The sequence below is a fragment of the Aulostomus chinensis genome, chromosome 14, assembly GCF_037954235.1.
Source record: "Aulostomus chinensis isolate RoL2024-O1b breed Wild chromosome 14, RoL_Achi_v1.0, whole genome shotgun sequence".
Classification (NCBI taxonomy): domain Eukaryota; kingdom Metazoa; phylum Chordata; class Actinopteri; order Syngnathiformes; family Aulostomidae; genus Aulostomus; species Aulostomus chinensis.
Window position 1 is genome coordinate 10,330,807 of NC_141333.1, and position 23,898 is coordinate 10,354,704.

General features: G+C 40.3%; 1 protein-coding gene and 1 long non-coding RNA gene across 2 annotated transcripts in view; one reads left to right on the forward strand and one right to left on the reverse strand.

The window, feature by feature from the left end:
• Positions 1 to 468: 468 nt before the first annotated feature.
• srek1ip1 (SREK1-interacting protein 1) lies at positions 469 to 3,286 on the forward strand. The gene is made up of 5 exons (XM_086223945.1): positions 469 to 612; positions 1,101 to 1,148; positions 1,285 to 1,443; positions 1,935 to 2,007; positions 2,143 to 3,286. Exons 1-5 carry the CDS (start codon positions 600 to 602, stop codon positions 2,378 to 2,380), a joined length of 531 nt encoding a protein of 176 aa, XP_086080071.1. The 5' UTR covers positions 469 to 599; the 3' UTR covers positions 2,381 to 3,286.
• A 2,344-nt stretch (positions 3,287 to 5,630) lies between these two features.
• The window catches only part of LOC147249701 (uncharacterized), a 66,202-nt gene continuing 47,934 nt past the window's right edge, over positions 5,631 to 23,898 (reverse strand). The window contains exons 4-5 of the long non-coding RNA XR_015119167.1: positions 7,262 to 7,362; positions 5,631 to 7,141 (exon numbers count right to left, since the gene is read on the reverse strand). This is a non-coding gene — a long non-coding RNA (uncharacterized LOC147249701). The remainder of the gene's footprint in view (positions 7,142 to 7,261; positions 7,363 to 23,898) is intronic.

A 23,898-nucleotide genomic window follows, 5' to 3' on the forward strand; every position in this document is an offset into this window, starting at 1 on the left:
ATCACAGTCAACATTGTTAATATACATATTACAGGTAGGTATGAGCCATAAGGATTACAGTAAAAAGTGGAGCGTGTATTTCTACATTCTGCTTGCACTCCAGATAAACTAGAACTCTATGTGCCAGTGAAATGTTGCAGAGGAGTTCACACTGAGTATACAGCAACTTTTAAGTTGTTTTTTGTTGTTGTTGTTGTTGTTGTTTTGTTTTTAGAGAGAGAGAGAGCACGGGGATTATTGAGAAAATGTTTCTGAATCACGTAGTTACCGTTCACTGAGTATACTGTAACTTTTAAGTTGCTTTTTTGTTGTTGTTGTTGTTGTTTTGTTTTTCGAGAGAGAGAGAGAGCACGGGGATTATTGAGAAAATGTTTCTGAATTATGTAGTTACAGTTCAGCTCCAAACTCCAGTCCATAAGGTGGCGGTAATGCATCTAAAACATATTTGCTGACTGCCATAAGATGGGTGGGGGAACCAGTCGTACCCGGAACTAATGTTTCCAATCGGCTCTGTTTTGAGAGCGGTCTGGTCGACATTTGTTTTGTTTTTTTTCGCGCTTTAGCACCTTTACAGTGCGGCTTTGAGGCTTTAAATCCAAATGGCTGCCCCTGGTAGGTTTCTGATTGATGTGTACTATTCGAAATATTCTGATTTAAGTATAAATTACCGTGGGAGAAGAATAGCCTCTAGAGTAACGGTAAACAGACATCTTGCTAAACATTGCTAGCTTAATGAAATTCTCTTGCAGTGAGCGCCACGATGTTCTCCTTGTAAAAAGAGACTTTTGTGTTCATGTATAGTAATAAATATTGAGACAAATTGCTCTGTGATATAAACAGTGCTGCAGTTGAAATTTCTCCGTGACTCAGTGGATTGTTTTAGACCTAAAACTGGATTATTAGCACGTCATTTTTCACAGCGTTAGCTGCTTATAAGAGTAACTTGTCTAAACTACTACTACTCCCATGTGCTTTACCAGTGGATTTTATGATAGACTAACATACTACAGAACAAGCCCTATTTACTGCATCTACCTCTATAACTTTTACGTTTTAAAACATTAATCAACTTATAAAAATGTCTCTTTATCCTATCACAGGTCCAAATAAGGATAACATCAGAGCTGGCTGCAAGAAATGTGGATATCGTAAGTATAAATTGTCCGAGTAGTACAACTGAAAGCTTACTTTCCTGATTTAACCTGGGCAAATGGGAACCTGTGATGTGTGTTACGATTAGTGTGTCATGATTGTCCAACCATTTTCTTCTTTAAACTTTTTTAGCCGGCCACTTGACATTTGAATGCCGAAACTTTGTCAGAGTTGACCCCCAGAAAGACATAGTTCTGGACGTGAGCAGCACCAGTACTGAGGAAAGTGAAGATGAAGTACCTGCAGCTCAACGCAGTGAGAAGCAGGGGCGAGGTGGCCAGCGGCGTCGAGGTATGACATATTTCACTGTATATCATGGTATGATTGACATATTGTGTACACTTGCTTATCAAAAGGTATTAATACCTCACTCCATAAATTTTCAAATAGGTCATGTCTTTCAAGTGAGTTTTTCACATATTTCCATTTGTAAAATGATTAAAAATTTCAATTGAACCATTTATTGACCCCAAAACCCCTTTTCATCCCCTTAAACTACAATAATTGTGTAATACAACTACATACCTGTGCAACTAGGGGATTTTCTGAACTTATCATGGTGTGATAGTTTAATACTTTACATGATGTATGATTCAGAGATAAATACCAATCTTTAATGATGAACATGCAGAATTCAGCGCTCACATACAATATAACTTCTTTAAGTAAGGTGCCAATTACAGCTAAATATCAAATGTTCCACATTGCTACTGTTGCGGCTGGTAATGCTGTTTTCATTCAAACAGATACTGACTGTACCGTTGACGCATTTTGTGTTTCAGGTTCCCGTGATGACGATCGTAGCAAAGAAAGACGCAAACGGAAGAAGAGCAGAGACAGAAAGTTGAGAAAGAGGTAATGTTTTTGGCTGTTTTGTTCTTTTCTGCCGAACAATAGAAGTTTTTTACGTTTTAGAGAGGGGTTGAGTGGTCCTTTTATGTCAGTGACATTTTGGTGATCATGGCATGTTTTTGTATTCACTCCCTTTAGATCTTCATCCTCATCGAGCATTGAGGAGGCTACAAAGACGAAAAAGAAGCGCAGCAGGTCATACTCATCCTCTGAAGAGGAGAGGAGGAAGAAAAAGAAACTGAAAAGCCAGAATAAGAAGAAAAGTAAAAAGAATAAAAGAGAGCACGGAAAGCATCACAAGAGGAGGCAGAAGAAGAGGAAAAATGAAACCTCGTCTTCATCCTCCAGTTCCAGTGACTCTTCAGACAGTGACTGAGACAAACGTGCGTTGTCCGCAGGGCCAAGTCTTTTATTTTTCCAGTCTATGACAAAGACAAACACAGAATAACAAAGAGTCACTTGCAGAAACAGGATTTTTTTTATTTGTGCTAAAGAATTAGGAAATTTTGTACACTTTTACGCAAACACAAGAGGCCCCATGATTCAAATTAGAACTTCTGTTTGGAGTTAGATTCTTGTTTTGGAACAAATGTGTCAAGCTATGGAAGATGTTTTGACAAAGTGATTCTTTGTTTAGCTTCAGAGTTTAATCACCCAGTCGTGGTACAGTCATAAGGTCCACGCTGCTTTCACAGCGAGCCTTTCAAGTCCAATCAAGAAACGTAAGTTGGTGGAGAAAGCCTGGATATTTTTATTTTGTTTGATTTATGGGGTCAGTTTCCAGATGCTGTCTTTTTTTTTTTGCGGAAAAGGGGGGGTGGAAGGAATTGTACAGAACTTTAAAAAAAAGAAAAAAAAAACTTAAATGGTGAAACGGAAATACACAACATGATTCCATACTGCTTAGTAGAGATAAAAGGCAACTTGTGGCTGCCCTTTCTCTCCACGTTACTCAGGAAACATGCGAGTTTTTCATTTATCTTTCTCACTGACCGTTTTTTTTACCAGGACCAACAGAATAAAAAAAAACAGTTTCTGTCTTCTCTTAGCGAAGAACTGCATCAATGAAAACGGCATCAATGCTGGACAGTGTAACTCAACCCCCTGGACATGAATCGAGGATCACCTGTACCTGTTTGAAGTCCAGCTAACCTTTTTTTCCCAGATGGTTTCATCAGGTTTTGTTATGGTAAAGAGCTAATCTGTGTGTGCTATGCTGCGTCAGCCTGTATTTTTGCCCCCTTCAATACGTTGACTTTGTTTTTAATAAAATATATATTTGTATCAACTTGTCAGTGCTTTATAAATGTGTCGTAGAATTATATTTTGATGGGATTTAACGTGTCATGGTGGTCGTACTTGTTATCCTGTCACCAAAGAGATAGACATGGCCTGTGGGGGGCAGCAACGACTAACTAAGAGTAGTATTGATACACAAACTATACTATAAATAAGCAAATGTGCTTGGCATGTTGTGGACATCCTTACAAAAGGTTTCAGTTATTCCTACACCTTAGTATTTACTGGCATGCAGCAATTAAGGATTTTTGATATTGTGGTAAATATTAGTGTGTACTACTTAAATGCAGCTTGACTTGTGTATTCAGATTCAGATACATCTCCCAGCATAAGTGGGTCAAGGAACCTGGGCCTTTCACCAACAGTAAATAATCCAAACTGGTTACAGGTAGAAAGATAAGTGATGAACTAATTTCCACACTTGCACTTAAGTATAATTGACTTCCATGAGATGATAGAATTTGATTGCCAGGAAACCTTAAATATTAAAGAGTTGGAGAGCTACGTGCATCATAACACTTTTCTAGAGGTTGTTCGAAACTTGACTTAACATAATTCTTTACAAATAAAGAAAAAAATCTAAATTAAGAAATACAGAGTGTTTTGGACAGGATACAAGACATGACAGGCAGAACACCTTGAATGATGAAATACACCTCTTTACTCCCCCTAGTGGCTGCAGTGTGAACAGTTTGCGTTTGAACTAAATGCCTCCAGGTTTCTTGGCATTGTCTTTGCTGATAATGAGTATACATACATATATAGAAAAACAAACACTGACACACTTGCCTGACACTTGCTTGAGTTGTCAAACAATCACGGCCTGTCAGAGGTCGATGAGCTCTTTGGTTCGGTTTCTTTGTAGCAGGGTGTCAAACATCAGTCCCAGGTGTGAATGTCCTGGAGGAGCTGAGTCATGCTACTTATTAATCATATATCGCACTCAGTGAGCAAACACTGAAGCAAAGAGACAGTGTCCACACATTTTATCGACATCGTTGCACCCACAAACACTATCAGACGGGAGTGTGTGTGTGTGTGTGTGTGTGTGTGTGTGTGTGCGTGTGTGTGTGTGCGTGCGTGCGTGTAAAGCAGGAAGCTGACAGACAAACTGTCAACAAAGGCTGAGGCTTTAGGCAACATAACTTTAGATGAAGCCGCACAGACTAAAGATTTTTGGATGCCTTTGCAGTTTGTTCAAACTGTGCTGTGTGACAGGTGTTAATGACAGCACCATTAATTTCCCTTTGCCTCAGGGAAGGGGATACTTTTTTAAACACCTGCAACATTCTAACAGCTACGTGCATGGCTGGTGATCAGAGCACGGCTTCGTGATCAGAAAAATCCTGATCTTTATCACGCTGAGGTGCAGAGGGCAAGTTCAGGTGCTGCACAGATCGTCACATAATCCTCTCTTGAATTTTAACAAGAAACTGACTCAGAAAGTTCCATGAGAACATTTACATCACATCCTTTCATGTCCGTTCAATATGAATGTACAACCATGAGTGTAACTTGTTTGTGTGATTTATAGAAAACCAAAAAACACAACAGCACTTTGTTGTGTATGGGACTTTTTTTTCCCCCCCAGGATGCACCAACCTCGTATCAGGCAATTGTAGAGAATCCGAGAGGTAACTGCTCACAGCTTAAAAAAAAACCACACACACACACAAAAAATATATCTCTATATCTGTATATCTCAGTGCTTGTAAAACATCGGGTCAAATCCAAAATATTAGCTGCAAAAAATTATTTCAAATGCTCAAAATTTTTAGCGTAAATATCATTCTCAAAAAATATAGTTTTAAATAAAGCATATTCTATACTGCTAAGTTACTGAAATAATTTACTGCTAGTTGTATCAAAACAACACAATCAATTTGATCAGTTTGGAATGCTAACTGCTAGGCATCTGGGCAAACCCACAGAATGTGACAGAACCTGGTTTGTATTAATTCTAAACTTTTATCCAGTCTGTGTAACAGGAAGTAGCCTCATTGGATGTGATTACATTTCAAATAGAATAGGTAAGATTTAAATAGATTAGATAAAATAACATGGGACGTCTACGAAGGACAGGTTACAATATGAATATTTAGGCCTTGGAGTAGAAAAAGGTTGAGACCCTCTGATACACATGATGGACAATATGGCGTCGATCTTTTCAGTCAAATCTCACAAAGGAGTCTCACAAAAAAAAGCCCATTTCTCCAAAACGACATCGTCTGTTATAACGTGAGAACAGCGTAAGTCACGAAATGTAAAATAACACGTAAAATAAAAGAATATTTAACGCGAGATTTTCACGTGCATATCATATCATGATGAGAAATTAACAGTAAAATAGAGTGCATACTGTTCAACAAGCTGTAAAAATAAATCTTACTGAACTTAAACTTATTGGTGCAATAAAACTGTAATAGAATGTTTAAAAAAAGAAACTGTGGAAGGAGAAACTTCGTAATAGCGCAGATGGTGGAAGGACAAGTAGATACTGAGCGCATGAAGTTGAAGGAGTTCCTCCATGTGCAGCCACACTGAGCCAACCATATGCTGTTTATATAAGACAACAACCAGCTTTTCCTGATTTTCTACAGCTCATTGGCTTTTATTGAGCCTATTGGGCCGCACAGGAAAGTGAAGCACAAATGGGGCTCCGCTGAGCTGTTTGCATGAGAATGAGATCCTTAAAGTCATCTTTTAGAGTTTAGCAGCAGCAGTAGCAGAACGGCGATTCAGCCTCCGCGTAAACATCTGGGAGGCACTTATTGGATTTTTTTTTTTTTTTTTTACAAAATGGCAGACCAGAATGACTGCTGCTGCCCCGTGGCGGTAAATGATAACATTTCAGTTGGTCTGTATAACTTTACTAGCTCACTTACGCTCTTGGGCATGTGACACGGTGGCCTTTGCATTGATTGTCTTTTAGCCTTTCTTGCCGATTTGAACCAAACGTGCTTTTTCCGTGCTTTTGCGCTGGTGACATTCATGGGCCAGAGGCTTCAAGTTTTTCGGCTGTCTGATCATTGTTCTACCCTATTTTTCTCTGTGCAATATTTCTGGAAAACCTTGAGTGAATTTCTTTCAATTTGGCTCAAGCATCCACTGAAACTCAAGGATGAGTGAAAAGGTCAAGGTCACTGTGGGGAGCGCACATGAGAGAGGCAATGCAAAATTTCTTCATTTTTTTTTTAAGTTTTTTTTTTTTTAATATATTTACATCCTATGTGACTTTACTTCCCCTGCATGGCCGTGTCCCACACTCAGGAAGAGCACAGGATGTCCCCAAACTCCCACTGAGGCACTGCACAACCAAACTTGCATGCCTGGCTCAAAGGCACCTAAGTGCTTCAGGTATTTGCTCTAAGAATTCAAACCCGCAACCTTTTAGTCACAAGCGAGCCGCCCTTCACTTTAAGGCCACTGCCACTACACAGAAAAGCACAATATTTTCCCAGAAATAAAATGAAAACTCCTGATTCTGCAGTTTGGTGGGAACAACACAAGCTGAGAGATGGCGCCGGTTTTACGTCTGTAACCACTGTTGAAATATTATTTCAGAGGTAAGCCGTCCATGTAGCTAGTGCAGCAGAGTACTTTGAAACATATCGGGGCCAAAGGGCAAGTTGGAGGCTATACATTTGCTACCAATTTAGTTCCTGCATCTTAGATTTCGCTGCGCTCTTCCTGTCCTGGCCCTGAAACTAGGCCTAATGTAGTAAATGACCCTTCGGATAAATAGACAGCAGGCTTCATGACCCCAGCCATCAAAAACGGAGGCTGTAATAAATACTCCATAGCTTTACAGGAAGCGTGTTCAACATTCTCCCAAAACCTGCAGGGAAAGAAAACGAGGGTGAGTCTCTGCTCCCTCTTTGGTGAAAACCTTTATTGGCCTCTTATTACCGGCCCAGTTCCTGGGTTCCCATTCAGACTGGAGCTTGTTCATACAAACCTTGAGGTTTTGAGGAATCGCCGGACTGATTGGGTGGCTTTCACCAGGGAATTAGCACAGCGGCGCGTTGGACCATGATCAGTAGGCCCTCTACGGTAGACCTGTGTTGGATGGAAGCAGCGGTGGTAAGGGCAAGTTTCCTGGCTTGGGAATATGGGTCAGTCCGAACTCAAGACGAGCCGGCCCTGATCCTGTAAATCATGCATGCTAGTGAGGCTTTTTGTACTTACTGTACAACTCATAAATCATTTTATTGGACCACCATTTTCCAAATTAGCCTTGATGAGCCTGGGAGACTCATGTATAAGGTGGGCAACACTGTTTAAAGTTGTTTCATCCACACGTCCAGCTGTGCATGTGAAGACAGCAGTACAGATTTAACAGACTGAGGTCAGAACCAGGCTACAATATCGGACAGATTACACTCATGTTGAGAGTAATAGATGCAATATGACCACTAGATTCCACATTTTTCTGCACATTCATGCTTCAAACATCTAGTAAGGCCATATGGAATTGTGGCATTTCATTCATACGTGTTATTGCTTCTTCTTTTTTTTTAGCACAGTAATGGATTTCAAATTTCAGCTCAATTCCTGAAGTGACACATACTGAGCAATAATTAAAAAAGGATTGAGACTCCCATAATTCCTTGCTGAATACTCACATGACAATGATATGTATTTTAATGTGATGTGTTTAATCATTATATTACAAAGGAACCCGCGGAGCAACAGGCACACGACGTGTTTTGACTTCATTATTTTACCCTGTGCTGTCGCTCCATGGTCATTGTCCAGAGAGACTAACATTTGGACTCAACCTGAACTGCTCGACTCTACACGACACAGAAGCTCATCACGTCCTTTAATCAACTTCCTCATCTATGGACGAGTACGAAAGCGAGGGATGAAAAGAGAATTTGATGAGGAAGATGTTTTTAGAATTCATTTTCAAGTCAAAATTATTGAGAATTAAGTCAAAATTGCAAGAACTGAGTGAAAATACAGAGAGCTAAGTCAAAAGGTGGACAAATCAGTTGAACTACCTTCTCGAGATTAAAGTCACAAGGTTTTAACTTAATTTGAATTTGGATTCAATTCTCTACATTCTCAAAATGCAAAACAAAAGCAATGAAAAGGAAGCTTTTTCCTTTCATATTTGTTCTTAAGGGAACGTTTATGAATGAGGTTCACTGTACACACTCTTCCTCCTCTTCTGACGGATCTACATGTACCTCCGAGGTCCAGAAGGTGGCAGGAGTGGCACTGCCGACAACTTAGCAGCAGAAAAAGAACTACAGCCCTCCCCACAGCTTCAGCATCACACAGCCTGTTGCTGCTGCTCCTTAAATGACATCATATATCTCCAACATCAGACACATATGGCTTCTGCAAAGACAAAACAGCATGGTGTCATCTCCCAGCCAGGCACATTTGGTCACTCTCTCTGTAGTTTTAGTGTTTTTTCCTCTCGTGTTTATATGGAAAGTGTTTTGGGCCTTTGTTCTGTGGGGGGTGTCTGTCCCTTTGTTTTAAAAGGACATCAAATGAACCCAGAGGGGCAGATGATGGTTTGAACATCATCAAAATGACTTTTTTTTTTTGTTTTGTTCTCTTGGCTTCAATTTTTTTTTCCCTTTGATGGAAAACTTCATAAGACAAGAAGAAAATAGCATATGCAGCTGTCATCATTTTTTTCTTTGTCAAATGTCGGTCTGTGTGTTTGTCACTTAAACTGAAATTCTGTGAGTTTAGGCCTTGTTTAGTATTCATTAATGGAAACGTGTAACATTTTTGCTCATGCCACGAATGATAGATGAGGGGAAAAATACACATTTTTAGACAAAAAAAGTAAATATAGAGATGTATTTTTATTTATTTCCTATTCATTTAAAATATTCTATTATTCATAGCTTCATATTCCACAAGTCCTGCTTGGTGGCACCTTCGCTGTGGTTTTTTTCAAGGAAGCAGAGCACGTTACTCATTTTGCCCATATACACTTTCCCAGCTGGTACAGGGATACAAACCAGAAACCCATCTTGTCAAAATGTTTCTTCTCTGTAACAGTGTGTGAGTGCCTTGCTCAAGGCCATCTTCGGAGCAGACGCTGGACAGATTTGTAACCAGCTCTTCTGCCTGCATATGGTCAAGGCTGCATCGGTAACACGTCAGTAAGCGCTCAGTTCCTCCCTGTACACTCCTACGCTCTTAACCTGTGGTAGTTGAGCTCATTCTTGGATTGACGGAAACATTAAACACACTGAAGGTTTTCCTTTTTAATGTAGTTGGTACAAGCATAGTGAAGTTAGAACTTTCACTTTTAAATTTCACCTCTTTTCTCATTTCAGAAGATCGCCCTCCAGTGGACTTTCATGACATTTGCCGAGGATGTATGTTTGTTGAACAGGATATCTCGAAAAAGTAAAGGACAAATCTTGATGAAATTTAATGGAAAGGCAGGTGGCAGGCTGGAAAAAAATGAAGACACTGGATTGTATATACTGTTCTAGGCCGCTGGAGGAATACAGCTGTAAGTGGTATTCTGAGTGTCAGACACAAATTTTTCTTGAGTGCATGAATATTTTATTGTTGTTCATTGAGGACATGTAGGAAAAACAGATACTAAATTCAGTCACGTGCGTGACTTTGATCTTGCACCACACAAACTTTCAGTCACAAAAACATGTCGGTACTGTTGCTCATGAGCAATATTCATGAATTTTAAAAAATGGTACGAAATCAACTCCCTGAGGTAGAGAGCCTTCAGACATCTGAAGTATTGCAGACTTTCAACTTTTCTCTCCTCTTTCATGACCCTACCAAACTGTGTTTTTTTAAGTGCAGTATCTGCCCCATAAACTACCAAATGTACCCGAGCTGATGTCTCTAACGTCTAGGTGGCTGCATTGGGTTTGTAAAACTGGAGAAGAGAAATGGAGGAGATGGAGAGAAGGAAAGCAGGAGGAGGAGGGAAGCCTATTAGGGGGGACGTCTTCATGTGGGTGTGTTTTAGCGTTATTCTGTTTGCTATTCAAAGAATGTATTATTAATTGGGGCTCGTGACAGGCTTAGCTTTTAATTGTGAACATCAATGCAGCTTAACACTGCGGCAATTAATGAAGAAATTCACGGCTAATTGTTTGGGTTTTTTTTCCAATGTAACATCAGAAAAAAAGCAGCTATGTTGGAATATCCCTGTGGTTGGTACAGAGAAGCAGGTTTTATCTTCCTCCCGGGGGGGTTTAGAAAATAGGCTTAGTCTTGTTTAGCGGGAGCTGGAGGTGTCACATAATCTAAATCGCTGTCTTTTCATTGGTTATAATGCAGCATGTCCACACACCAACTGTCAGAGCTGCAGTCACATAAAGACTCAGTATTGCAAATCACCACAAGGTCCATTAAGTCGCCCAGAGCTTTTGATAATGTGCGGGATCTTCTTCGCTCTCTTTTCTGCATCACTTATAAATCAGGCCCTGCAGTTTGTTTTCTAGTTTCTGTTTTCTTTTTTGGAATTTTTTTCCCATTTAAACCTGCAAAATTTCTGTTGCAGCCAAACTCATTTCTCGTATTATTGACGAATAAAACTTCACAAAATGTTGCAACGCTTTTTTATTTTCCTCAACATCCACAAAATGTTAAGGTTGCTTCGTGATGGGGAGTTTCCCTGCACTCTGGGTAAGAGCATTTGGACTTGAAATTATAAGATTTTATATAAAGCGTTCAACTAATAAAGCATATAGCAGTATTCTCAAGCGATAAATTGTTAGAATTTATAAAAAAAAATATTGCTCGCACTCTTTTTCAAAGCCTTTCATTGCACACAAATACTTATATTCGACTTATCTTTAAAAAAAAAAATCTTTGTGAGAGTTTGTCTTCTTAAGAGCTTCTGAATTCGCCCAATTGAGGCTTTTGATCACCGAAACAGCAAACAGGAAGAGTGAAGACAAACCAACCTGCGTTCGATCCATGTGTGAGGTTTCTAATTGCCGGTGGATCTCTTTCTCTCTCTCTCTTTCTCTCAACCAATCTGTTTTTAGGTCAGAACGAGAGTAATGTCATTTTTCATTCATGACTTCAAAAACTGCAGTTGTAAAAAAAAAAAAAAAAATTGGTAAGGAGCATAGCCACAGAGACGGAGGTAACCAGAGATGTTTTCTCAGTAATTCCCTCCTGGTTTGGGGTATAACCACGCCTGCAGCACATGGGAAAGGCAGTTCACAGGGAGAGTGAGGAAGGGGGGAAATGGAGAATGAGAGAGACAAGAGATAATAAAGAGAGAAGGATAAAAAAAAAAGTGGCATGAAAGACTGGCAAAGAATGAAAGTGAGAGTAAAAAAAATAGAGAATGGAGGCTGCTGTTGTTGACTGTTGGCTGTGAATGAGAGTGGATGAGGATGACAGCCGTTCATTGGTAAGATCAGCATGAGAACATTAAAATCAAGCTGCCTTTGACCCACTGCAAGTAAAAAAAAAAAAAGAAAAAAAAAAAAGATTTAATTCCCTCAAGAGATATTTCATTTCTAAGGCGCTTAAAGTCAATCAAGTGCATTGACAGGTCTCTCTCACTGGTAGATATGTTTACGGTCAATAAAAGATTGATCTGGGAGTCACAAACTCAAGAAGTTAGCCTTCCACCTGTGTGCAGAGGAAACCACCAAAAAGAAAATGAAAAGAAATTCTACGACGACTGACTTTGAAATCTTTGACATCCGACCATTTGAATTCCTACCACAGCCTGCACTGCAGTCAGTAGTTTTATCTGAAATGAATTGAAAGCTGGAGCATGTAGCGTGTTGATTTGAAGTGTACAGTATGTCATATATTTTTTGATGAAAAAAAAAACCCAATTAGGTTAAAAAGCAGCGATTGTTGAGATGGTTAACTTATTTTATATAATTATTACTTCTTTTTTTTTTGCACGTCTTCTTCGAATAATCGCCTAAATCAGTTTTTCAAGTTTTTCAGAAAACACAAAAAACTGGAGACAAACATTATAAAGGAGATGTTTTAGGCTAAAAAGAAAACTGTCCAAAAATTGACTTCGGCAATTATTTACAGAAGGTAACGATGTGTAAAAATTAACAATGGAATTGTAAAGAAAGCTTCTGTGTCAGAACTACTTATAATCTAAGGTGAGGAATACTGACTTTATGGTAAGATAAAATGAACAATACGATGTAATTCAATTTGTTCATGAATAACCGATGAAATGAAAGATTTTTAAAAATGCATCCGTTACCCTCCCTGATTCATGAGTTATTCGTATTAAAGCCGTACCTTGTTGATGTTACACTCCTAATCATTAAAAATATTTCCATCCAGTTGACATGGTTTTTTTTCTCTCTTCTACCTCCAGTGACTAGAAAGAAAAACCACTGTGACATGAACATGAACCAAAGAAGCTTGATTCAGCTCCTGAGTTTTCCACTTCATGTGTCATCTGTCAGGAAAATTGAGAGAGAAGAATAACACGAGCATCGGATTACGTAGAACAGTGAGTCGACTAAGAGGGGAAAAATATATACTAACACCCGTTGACCCCACATTCATCTTTGCTGACTCTTTAGCGCCAGCACTTCTCAAACTTTTGACCTAACAAAGTTGTGTGAGGGTTTAGAGGTGCATGAGGTGAAAAGAGGGAAGAGGGAATGAAAGGATTCCTTGCACTTTTGAAACATCTTTGTCATCAATTAAAGTCACATTAAGGACCCTTTTTTGTTTTTTTTTAACAACAACAGCAGCATTTTGACATTTAAACACAGTGTAACTGATAAAATTAATAACATTGTTGTTATAATAATTGTCACAGCCATTTCAGTGCGCTGGTATGAACAAAACCAAGGCCCTGACCTTCCTCCTTGGAATATGGACGGGTTGTAATTAATGCTATTAATTAAACCTGAATTTACCCTGCAATTACACGTCAAAATGTCAGCTGTGAAGACGACACGGCGAAGGAGGGGGTCAGGGGAGAGTCACAGAAAGCTACGTTGGGTTCATGTCGGTGAACTTCATAAATGATTACGCTTGCTTACACAATCATTTGGATTTTTGCTGAATTTGAAAAAAATCCAGCTGTTTGTCTCTGGGGTTTCCTTGAGTGACAGCCAGGAACTGAGCGCTCGCCTTCAGGTCACATGATACGAAATCTAACTTTTCAATGTAAATGAGCCAATAGAAGAACCGCATGCAGAACCACACACATGCTTGTAGTAGTTCATCTTGTAAAATAGTGACTCCATTTTGATTCATGAGAAAATGAGGTTTTGAGTCATTTACAATTGTTAAGTAATGGTTTATGAAGTGTTTCAAATGCAAGCTGTATATACCTACAACCATTTATGAATCCTTTATCATGGGAGAATGATTGTAAACACTTGAGACTCTCATCTGTCAGTCTTACAGCAAGCAAGGGAGTAGAGACAGACTGTGATTGTAATTCTGGATGAAACATCAAAATATTTGAGTAAAAAATATGAGTGTATATACATATACATACATATATACATAAATATATATACACATATACATACATACATATATACACATACATACATATATACACATACATACATACACACACATATATATATATATATACAAACACAAACATATATATACATACAGTATATACACACACACATATACATACATATACACACACACACACACACACACACACATATATATATATATGATGTATAGATGTGTGTGTGTGTGTGTGTGTGTGTGTGTGTGTGTATGGGGGGGGATTACACTGTAGCAGGCCAAGGTCATTCATCAGTTCAGGGTGGGCCTGGTGCTGAAAGAGCCAGTGTTGAGCAGCTTTGATTGATCTGTGCAGGAGATTGGTCATGGCCTGGAGAGGGGCATGGCGTTCCCTGTGCAGGTTAAGACCAATTACATGTGTGGGGGATCTGAGTAATGCAGTAATTCAAAATACAGGCTGCTGTTCTCGCCCTGGGAAAGGGAGTCCTGCAAAAACCGGCATCACTTTTAAAATATGTCTGGTAATTTTTCATTTTGATTCCTTTTTTTTTTACTGTTACATAATGCTCCTGGAATATTGTGGATTTCTTCTTCTGGAATTATGTGGGTTCCAATTAATCATCAAATTTCACTGAAAACTGACAAAAAATACCATTTATAACCCCCCCCCCCCCCAAAAAAAATTGAATGTGATGTGATGCAAATAGCTGACTATCACAACAATACACCACATGAAAGAGATTTGAATAAAAGTTGTGATGTGTGCAAGTGTGTGTTGACTCTGCAGAAACAACCCCATTACATTTTTTTTTTTGCATGGGCCAGTTGTTTTTTTTAATGTAACGTTTGATGAACATTGTGAACTTACATTATTCTCCTCCCCCATTTTGCTCCTGTCAACATAAAGTCACCAGAGTACAAGAAAGCGTGAGAAATGGGAAAAGAGGGAGGGAGGAAGGCTGAATAATAGGAAAGAAGTAGAGAATGGGTGAGTGTGGGCTTGCGCGTGCGTGCGTGCGTGCGTGTGCATGTTGTTGTCTGCCTCCAATGGAAGTAGAACTTTAAATATGTGGGCATGAGTGAGTGTGAATGTGTGACTCTGCAGCATCAGGTCTGTCATTGTCCTGCGTGTCTGAGCTCTGAGGGTCACTGCCAGAATGACCACACTCCTACTCAATCTTTTCCTCTCAGCTTTGACGTTTGCCCTTAAGGGCACGCTGGATGACAACAGCGGTAACTAAACAACAACACAGTAAGTGAATTATATTTTGGGTGGTGGTGGGGGGGTTCATCTAAAAGCAGAATATGTTGTTGATTCATCTTTTGAGACGACGTTGTTTGAAAAAGGTCACGGTAATTGGAAACCGAAGCAGTCGACCTTGAGCTTTTTCCATATTCCTGTCTTCCGAAAATCAATTTAAACAATTTTAGATTGATGATGTCACTATTTTGACCACAGTAACAGTTTGATCTTAAGGAGTCCTGCCTTCAAGTCATACTTTAAAAAGAGTTTCATGCACAGTGAGGGGCACTTAAATCAAAAGATTAAACCTGTATCCTTTGGAGCCCGAGATTGAAGTAGATTTCAAAGCGGCTGGCTGAGGGAATCTTTTCCTTTTGGCGAGACTGACTGAAGGCAACTGAGAGCCTGTATTACTTGGTTACTTTGTGACAGAATGACAGATCTGGGTTTTAGGTGGTGGGTATTGTTATGACTCTTTTATCCAGCAAAGAAAAAAAATAGTTCAAAAAGAGGTCATGAAGAACGGACCTGCCATTACAGAGGATGCTTTGGTTATTTGAAGAAGTACGGCAGCAATTTTGGGGGAAATACAACTATTTACCGCCCTCTCCAGAGCTGGACGAGAAGAAAGACCCCCATGTCCTCTGTGCATGCATTAGGGTGCTGAGCCCCACAGAGACAAGCTGACTGCTAGTTAGCTTAGCACAATGAATGGTAGTAAATTGGCTGTGTAGCATAAATCATCAAACACACTGTATTAATATAACCAAGATTGTGTTTAAAATTTGCTACCTACTTTCCTGACTGGGCGCAGTGATTTGACACAGTACCTCATCAGTTTGGCCAACAAATATTTCCGTTGGCAGAAGAGCGACTACCAATCATGGCCGACATCGCAAAAACCGTAAGAGAGGATAAGGAGGATTACTCCTAGGCAAACCAAGACCCTGAACCTGATCTGGAGCTGCAGTTTTTGGAAGCTGAGAGGAAGACAGTTGCATGCTAACCTGCAGAAGAGATCATTTGCTACCATAGTCATTCCCATACCAACATATATGAGCTCAAGGCTACTGAAGTTTGAGGAAAATTAACAAACAAGACCTGGTTAGAAATAGGGATGGTTTGATTTTCATGGATATAATAATGATAATCATAAACAAAAAATGGCCACCTGTGTCATAGTCTTGGTTAAAATAGTGCAACAAACTGCACATGCAGTTGGAACGGCAAATGGAAAGCAAGCACGATAGTGACACAAATACATGGAACTCAACTTTACACTTCAGTGACTTCATGAATATTGAGTTTTCAAACCAGAGAAAAAGAGCCATCTTCCGTTCATAAGGCATCTTTAAAAAAAAAATGCAGCCTCGCTCTGCAAAATGCCACTCCTGCCTGCATATTCTCTCAAACTACATGTTGATGACATGACCATCATTTAAATGATAATATAGACTTTTTTGGGGGGAGGGGGGCATTTGCTGGACATTTTTGTCATGAGGATGATCTAAAATTGAATGTGCAGAAGTCAGTCTCTATGTGTGGCCCTGTGATGGACAGGGAACCTGTCCAAGGTGTATGACAGCTGGGATGGGCTCCAGCCCCTTCTGCGACCCTGAAAGAGGATAAGTGGTGGACCGTGGAGAAAAGGATTGATGATCTGAAATTCAATGCTAAAATACACCACAAACGATACCACTCATAGACTGTAAGTCCTTAACACACTTACTAATCTTTGTCAATGACCTGAGCAGGAAATTCACACTGGCCCACCCTCCAGCCAGTAAATGACTCAGAGGGCATGGTCAGGAAAGTCATGAGTGGTACTAGGTCAAGTTCATGGGCATTCTTGGACTTTGATAGAGCTTGGGAGGTCCTCCTTTCAAACAAAGACAGCTGAGTCATCTTTGAGGAAAGTGTGACTGAAACGACGAAGTATTACACATGTTCAGGACGGACACTGGCCATGACTATATAGAATCAATCCAATCATGTAACAGGGCTGAAAAATATTTTGTACAAGAAAGTGTGATTGCAGAAAAAAATAGTTCTTCATCACCAGTGGGACACCAGTGTTGTATTCAAGACCACCCAAAGTGAGACCAAGGCAAGACCAAGACTGAGGAGGGGTGGGAGGAGTCAAGAATTCTGTTTCCTCTGGAGTGTTTCTCCTGTCCTGTTGTGTTTATAACTTCCCACTGCTGTTTTGTGGTTTAAATGTCACATGAGTCGACATGGAAACGAGACCTTTGGTCGGACACTGAGTCGAGACTGAGTAAAACTGTGGTCGACGCCACGACTAGGCTTTATGAAACCAGTCTCGGGCACTACAACACGAAGTGGCACCACAAGGAAAGGACAGTAGCCAAAAAAACTAGTAACTTGGCAAAGAAAAAAAACAACAACCATCAAGCTAAGAATGGTTTTATTCTGAAGAACAGTAGCGCCATTATTTGAAGGATGTTACACACACATTCCATGGCAACATTTCTCCTTTACTGTCCAAGACGTATTCAAAGCAACACACAAGGTGAGGAAACACTGGTGCTGAAGAACAGCTCCCGCACTGTCCTCTGGCCCCTAACATGATACTCCACCTTGTTCAGATACTCTGAGGAGACAATGTCAAATAGCTATCACTTTTGACTAAATAACAGCTGCAGGAGTCATAATTTACACCCTGTAACACTTGCAGCAGTGACATAACAGTAGGGGTTTTTCACAATTCTAAAGCTATTGGGATATATTCTTTGACACGGGGATTCTGCACTTTAATTACCTTTCCAGCACATCTGATTTCAAAGGGGTAACAGGCGTGTTCATTACTCAAGATCAATTACTTGCACTGGCCTCTCTATAAGACGTAATTACAGAGCCCAGAATGGCCTTATAGAGGGGAAAAAATGCATATATTTTGAGGCCACAAGATGTAAATTATTCCCTCAATTTAAATAATTTGTGCCCTCAATATCAAAAGATAACTTGTTCCCACAAATAAATGAAACAGAGCAAGTTATAGCTTGTGGCATCAATCACTTTAAATCCATCTCATTGCTTTGTTTTCTTTTGTACCCACGTTTATGGGAGGTTGGCCTGGCGCTCTATTCATTACATCATCTCACTGCACCTTCTTCTTCTGCAATGGTGGACGGGAGAATTACTGCACCGTCTACTTCTGATCTCAGTGAACAAACAGCTAATATTAACACAACCGCAGTGAATACAAATGCACATAAACTGCCATTTTCTTTTGCTAAATTTATGAATATTCATTTGGTTTACACACATTTTCAGATACATTAGGATGGAAATCTAACTACTAAGAGGCAAATTTTAAAAAATGAGAAAAAAATCAAGGAAAAGCATAAATTTTTTTTCCTCTCTCTCTATGGCCACTCCAGGTCTCTGTACGTCATAAATCCCAATCTTAAAAACTCTCTTCTCTTTAACCTGGGGCCTCTCCGTTCATCATGAACTCAGAATCTGTCCAACTTTCCACCTTCACAGCCAAAGAACAAAGACCTTTCCATAACTGCCCTGGGAAAGTGAGCTGTTATTATGGCATCGGCAGTACACAGGGTTGTGTGATCGGGATTCATTAAATCAAATTTGTAACGCTGTGGAGTTATGATTCCTCCTGCCTTGTGTTGCTACTCCGTCCTCCTGCTCTTTCCTCATCCTGCGACAGGATATTGGATAAGGTAGAAGCCTACAAGCCAAAGATGACCAGGGATTTCCATCTTGTGGAGGATATGACACTGATGCCCTTGTGAAATCCCTCTGTGTGATAAGTGACATCATCGGTTATGCTACGATGACCGCTCAGTCTGACGGATGTAGTTATATAGGCTCACACTCATCAAGGGTTCATTGTCTAATTATAGCGGCGTATTACCCTGACTGCCATCCGGAAACGATAGCAGGCTATCCCACCATTAGCAGCCTCAAATTAGCGCACTAGCTCAGGGCCTAACATAAATCCCCACATAGGCAGCCCAAGTTGAGAAGAGAAAACATTCTTCAGTATGTCTGTGCAGCATCACAGCGGAGATTTATTAAAGGTTCCATTGCTTTTCAACCTCTGCAGGAAGCCCAGTAAACCGCCACAAAGGTCTGACTGAGCAACTAATGATACGACATGAAAAGAGACAGAGGAGTTACGCCATATGAAATCGGCTGAAATATATTGACTGGGAAGCCTCAATGACTCAATAAAGCTGAGGAGGGCAGAGAAAAATGCCCGCCAGATGAAAGGGCAGGCCTGCAGAGCATCAGCTTCTCTACTTCCTGAATTAAGGGAAAGCCCCTTCCCAGAGTGAGATATCCTGAGGATTCCCTGTTCGCATTTACCTGTATAACCCTGTGCTTCTTCAGGGAACTGGTTTTATTGTGAGAAAACCTGCTTCACCGGTTTCTATTTTTGGGAGGGGGGTGGGCTGGGGGAGTCAAACTGGGCTGGGTTTTGCAATGTAGCGCCCAAATTAACTCAATAAACTTTTAGTGGGAAAGTTTAATACCTCAGTGGCTCTTGTGTGGTCTCCTTTTTCTGATAAAGGCCTCATTTTCCACTACAGCTCTGGAAACTTGAGCTCTAGTAAGTTCATTAGAAATCCTGCTCTGGGGCCTGGGGCCAGCTTTTGGGTGAGGGTCTGCTACTGGACAATCCCCATGCTGGGAGGTGACCTAACTAGGCTGAGAGGAAGCCCGCCCATCACTATGATGTTCTCGTGAGATATATGGACTCATATACACTCTTATTCATCTGCATCATCACCTCTCATTTTCTTAATTGTTTTGTACGTTACTAAATTCATCAATTCCATTTTTAAGGGTAATCATGCTTTTCCCAGACATCATGGCTAGGGAGAATAAAACAAAGGTGATACTGTTAAGTCCATTAGTGTATTAAATCCTCCATATCACATCAAAACCAACAACAGGCACCGCGGAGAACTGCTAAATACACACTGTATCCATCGGAGTCTCACAGTGATGACAATGATTTACCGTGAAGACCGCGAAGTAGAGCTAAGACCTTAAAACACTGTTTACTTAAACACGTGATTGTGAAATCTGTTGGACTTGTATTTACCTGCTTAGCAAACTCAAAGAATTAGAACGAGTTTTCTTACCATAAACCATCTTGGCGCCAAGCACACAGACTCAAAGGTCTAAATAGTTTAGGTTTTCTTTGTACTACTTCACTGACAGGCATAATTAAATTAGAGCACAGTTGTTTATCACATAATATAATCTGGGCTGTGTGTAGACAAGCGCTGTCTGACGCTGGACTCCAACTCAAAGCATGGAGGCTAAAACCCATGGGCGCTAGGGTCAGTCGCCGGCACGGGTCTTAAACTGGTATGGACAGATGGAAATTCCTTTTCATCCTGAAACACACTGGGTAAAATAATGTAAGTGTAGTGATAGCCAGTCAGTAATCAGTGCAATCACTTTGAGCAGGTACACCTGCCAACATCTCTATTGCTGTTGCATGTCTGTTTTCTTTTTTCTGGGTTGTTTGGTAGAAGGGCATTCTCAGCCACGGCATCTGCATAATTACTGCTTCTATCGTCTTCAACAACTTGTTTGAATAAAGCACACGTTACATGTTTTGTTTTGATTTCTCCTCTTTTAAATTCCTGGTGGATATGGGTATAGGAGGCAAATTGCTGCCTTTAACAACATTTTTGGTCTATGCAAAAGGCAATGATGTAGGCTTTTATTTTCATATAGAGCAGGGGAAATAAATCCCCTAACAAACATTCTCTTGAGATGCAGAGATGGACACACACTGAGAGAATCACTCTTCTGTATGAGCTGATTGTCCAAGCAAGACCTTTGTACCTGTTTTGTGTTGAACCACTTGACAAACCTTCACGTTGTTGTTTTTTCCAATCCTCTTATATAGGAAAACTTTGTAATTTAACTCAGAGTTCTGCACTTTCAATCCTGGAACCTGCTCAGGTCAACCGCAGACTGGTCTGCTGCCACCGAGCAGCTCCACTGGAGCAGGTGGTTCCTCATTGTTAACATTTGGGGCACCACAGCCCTATGATCTAATTCATGGGAAGCTGTTTGGTGCATTTTTCTTTGCCTGGGGTCCTGTTGATTTTCTTCTTACTGGATGAGATAGGCACTTTGACAGAAGCAGCAGGTGTGGTCACATCAATTGGAATCTAGGATCTCTGGAACTCACTTCAAACCACCTTGAGTGGAAAAAGATCTCCTGGCTCTGATTGACACATACATGGTATGGTACACTGATCAATTCATCTTTTTTAAGGCTTTGTAGAACATGTGAAAATGGGGCAAGGACCTCTGCATATCCTCGTCAGCGTAGGTATATCTGTGCCAATAACATACAGTATTTAGTTACATTTACACACACACACACACACACACACACACACACACACAATTAAAAAAGCATGCACTGCACAAATGCATAACAAAATCCTCTTCTAATAGCAGAGCACCCTGAATACAACTCAACATCAACAGCTGACACAAAATAAAACGTGCAGTCTGTCGCACTTGCAGAAGACACAGGGACAATCAAGCAAATCTCATTGAATGAGAAACCTTTACAATGTCTGTCACATCTGTGCAGATGATAATAAGGCAGGAAGCCAGTCTCTGTTAAAATGCCCTGCAGCCACTAATGGGTTTCCTGTCAAAGACCCTCAAACAAAGACCTCTAATGAAACTGTTTGAACTGTTTAATGGATTTTATTAGAGCACAATGAAGCAGGTTGTCATAATTAGTACAAAACACTTCTCTGGAGTTATTTTCTCATCATGTGCATAATAGTTTATTGCAGCAAAGGGCTGTCATAACAGTCACATGACCATGCATAAAATATGTGAACTTGGAATTTATCACTATCTCACTAAACATTGTGTCTGGTGCAATATATTCAATTCATAATGGATTTGGCTATTTGGGTGGATCGGCCAACTTCTATATCAGTGAAATCTAAATACACACATCTTACTTTGTATTGATCATATGATTTTGTCCTTAGGACAAGACATGCAGGGAGTGGCATGTCTCTGAGGTAGAGTGGCCATCAGGCAACCGAAGGGTTGCTGGTTACATCCTCACTTCCCCTGGTGACCATGACAAAGTATCCTTGAGCAAGATACTGAGTCCCTAATTGCTCCTGATGGCCCTGCGATGGACAGGTGACCCGTTCAGGGTGAACCCCGCCTTTCGCCCAATGTCAGCTGGGACAGGCCTTTCAACCCCCCAGCGACCCTTAACAGATAAGTGGTATCGAAAATGGACGGATGGATGGATGGAAGAGAGAGATACATACATACACACACACACACACACACACACACACACACACACACACAAGCAGCAATTCTTACAGGTCTGAATCTTGAGTTACCCTAAATTATATGCTTTTATCTGACTGTTATGTTGTTGTCTTTTCCAATTCAACACATATACAATATTTCAATAACAAACTTAATAATAATAGCTTTCTTTATCTGAGCATGCAAATTAAAGAATGCAGAGATTTCTGGTTGTGCTGGTGGAGCTGCTGATGCAAATGGTTGCATCCATGTCAAAAAAAATCCTCCTGGTGCTGATCAGGAATTAAGTGCTGTGATTACTGAGTAGCAAGTTCAGGCAAGGTTGGGAACGTGCTGCATGGCAGCTTTAGGAAGTTTCTAGTTGTGGAAAGCAACCAGTGTGCCAGTTCTAAGAGGTCACAGACAGCATTAACAATACTGTCTCAGATGACATAAACATGAAGAAGCTGATATGCATCCCCTGCACCAGCACACACAGCAGTATTCTCCATCAAGTTATTGCTACAGTATGTTAAAAAACAACAATAACAACAAAAAAAAAACTAATGGCAGCAGGGAGACAGAAAAAACACAGGTAGATCACGTTGCATCCAAGAAGGATAAGAAGTCATTAAAAAGACCTGGCCAAAAGTTAAAGATCTTCATTGGAGGATACATCACCAGAGCAGCAATTCTTCACCTGGTGAAACTGTTAATGAGGAAAATCAAGCCGGAAGTCAAGGTGGAGAGCAAGAAGTTAACTGAGTCCACAGGTGACCAAAGAACTTACTGACCTGGTGAACAAAAACATATAGGACAAGAAGATGGAGCAAGAGACAATGAAACAGAGTGGTCAGACAATGAAACTTCCCAGACAAAAAATAAAGGGGGAGGACCAAAAGAAGGTAGCAGTCTATGTCTTCCTCCTCCAGCTGGTTTGCCAGATATCTGATAAGGTAAAGATCAGTTTGGCTATGAGGAAGTTGCAGGATGTCATCCACCGTCTTATTGAGAAGGTCATGTAGGCATGTCAACAAAAAGGCTCCATAAGGACATGGAAATCCCAAAGCTCAAGCCATTAAAGCCTTTGAGCAGCCAAGGTAGAGGCTCTGAGCTAATGGCAGCATGAGTACCTGTGACACCAGTGAATGTTAATGAGTCCTCTGGAAGACTCGCCATGAAGAAACTGCTGTACAGTGAAATAAAATATCGGTGCAATTTTCTGAGCAACATACATATTTGATGACATCATCATCAATGCTGCATGTTTCTATTTACAGACCCTTCACACCAGGCATAACTTTGAAGTTACTCAATGAATTGTGACTGCAACCATGGGAGGTGTTGATAGGCTGTACAAAAAATTCTGAAAAAATGATATCCATTCTTGTTATATCCTCAAGTACCATGCCAGTCATACTTTGGTGATGTCAGGTTCTTTCAGATGCCTGCATCCCTCATCCACATATCTGGATACATGTAGGCATATGAAAAAGAGAGAAACATTGAAAAAATCCCGTGGGAGGATGAGTCCATACATGCCAGTGTTGTTTGCTCCAAAATGCTCAGAGGGGTTAAATCTTGGACCA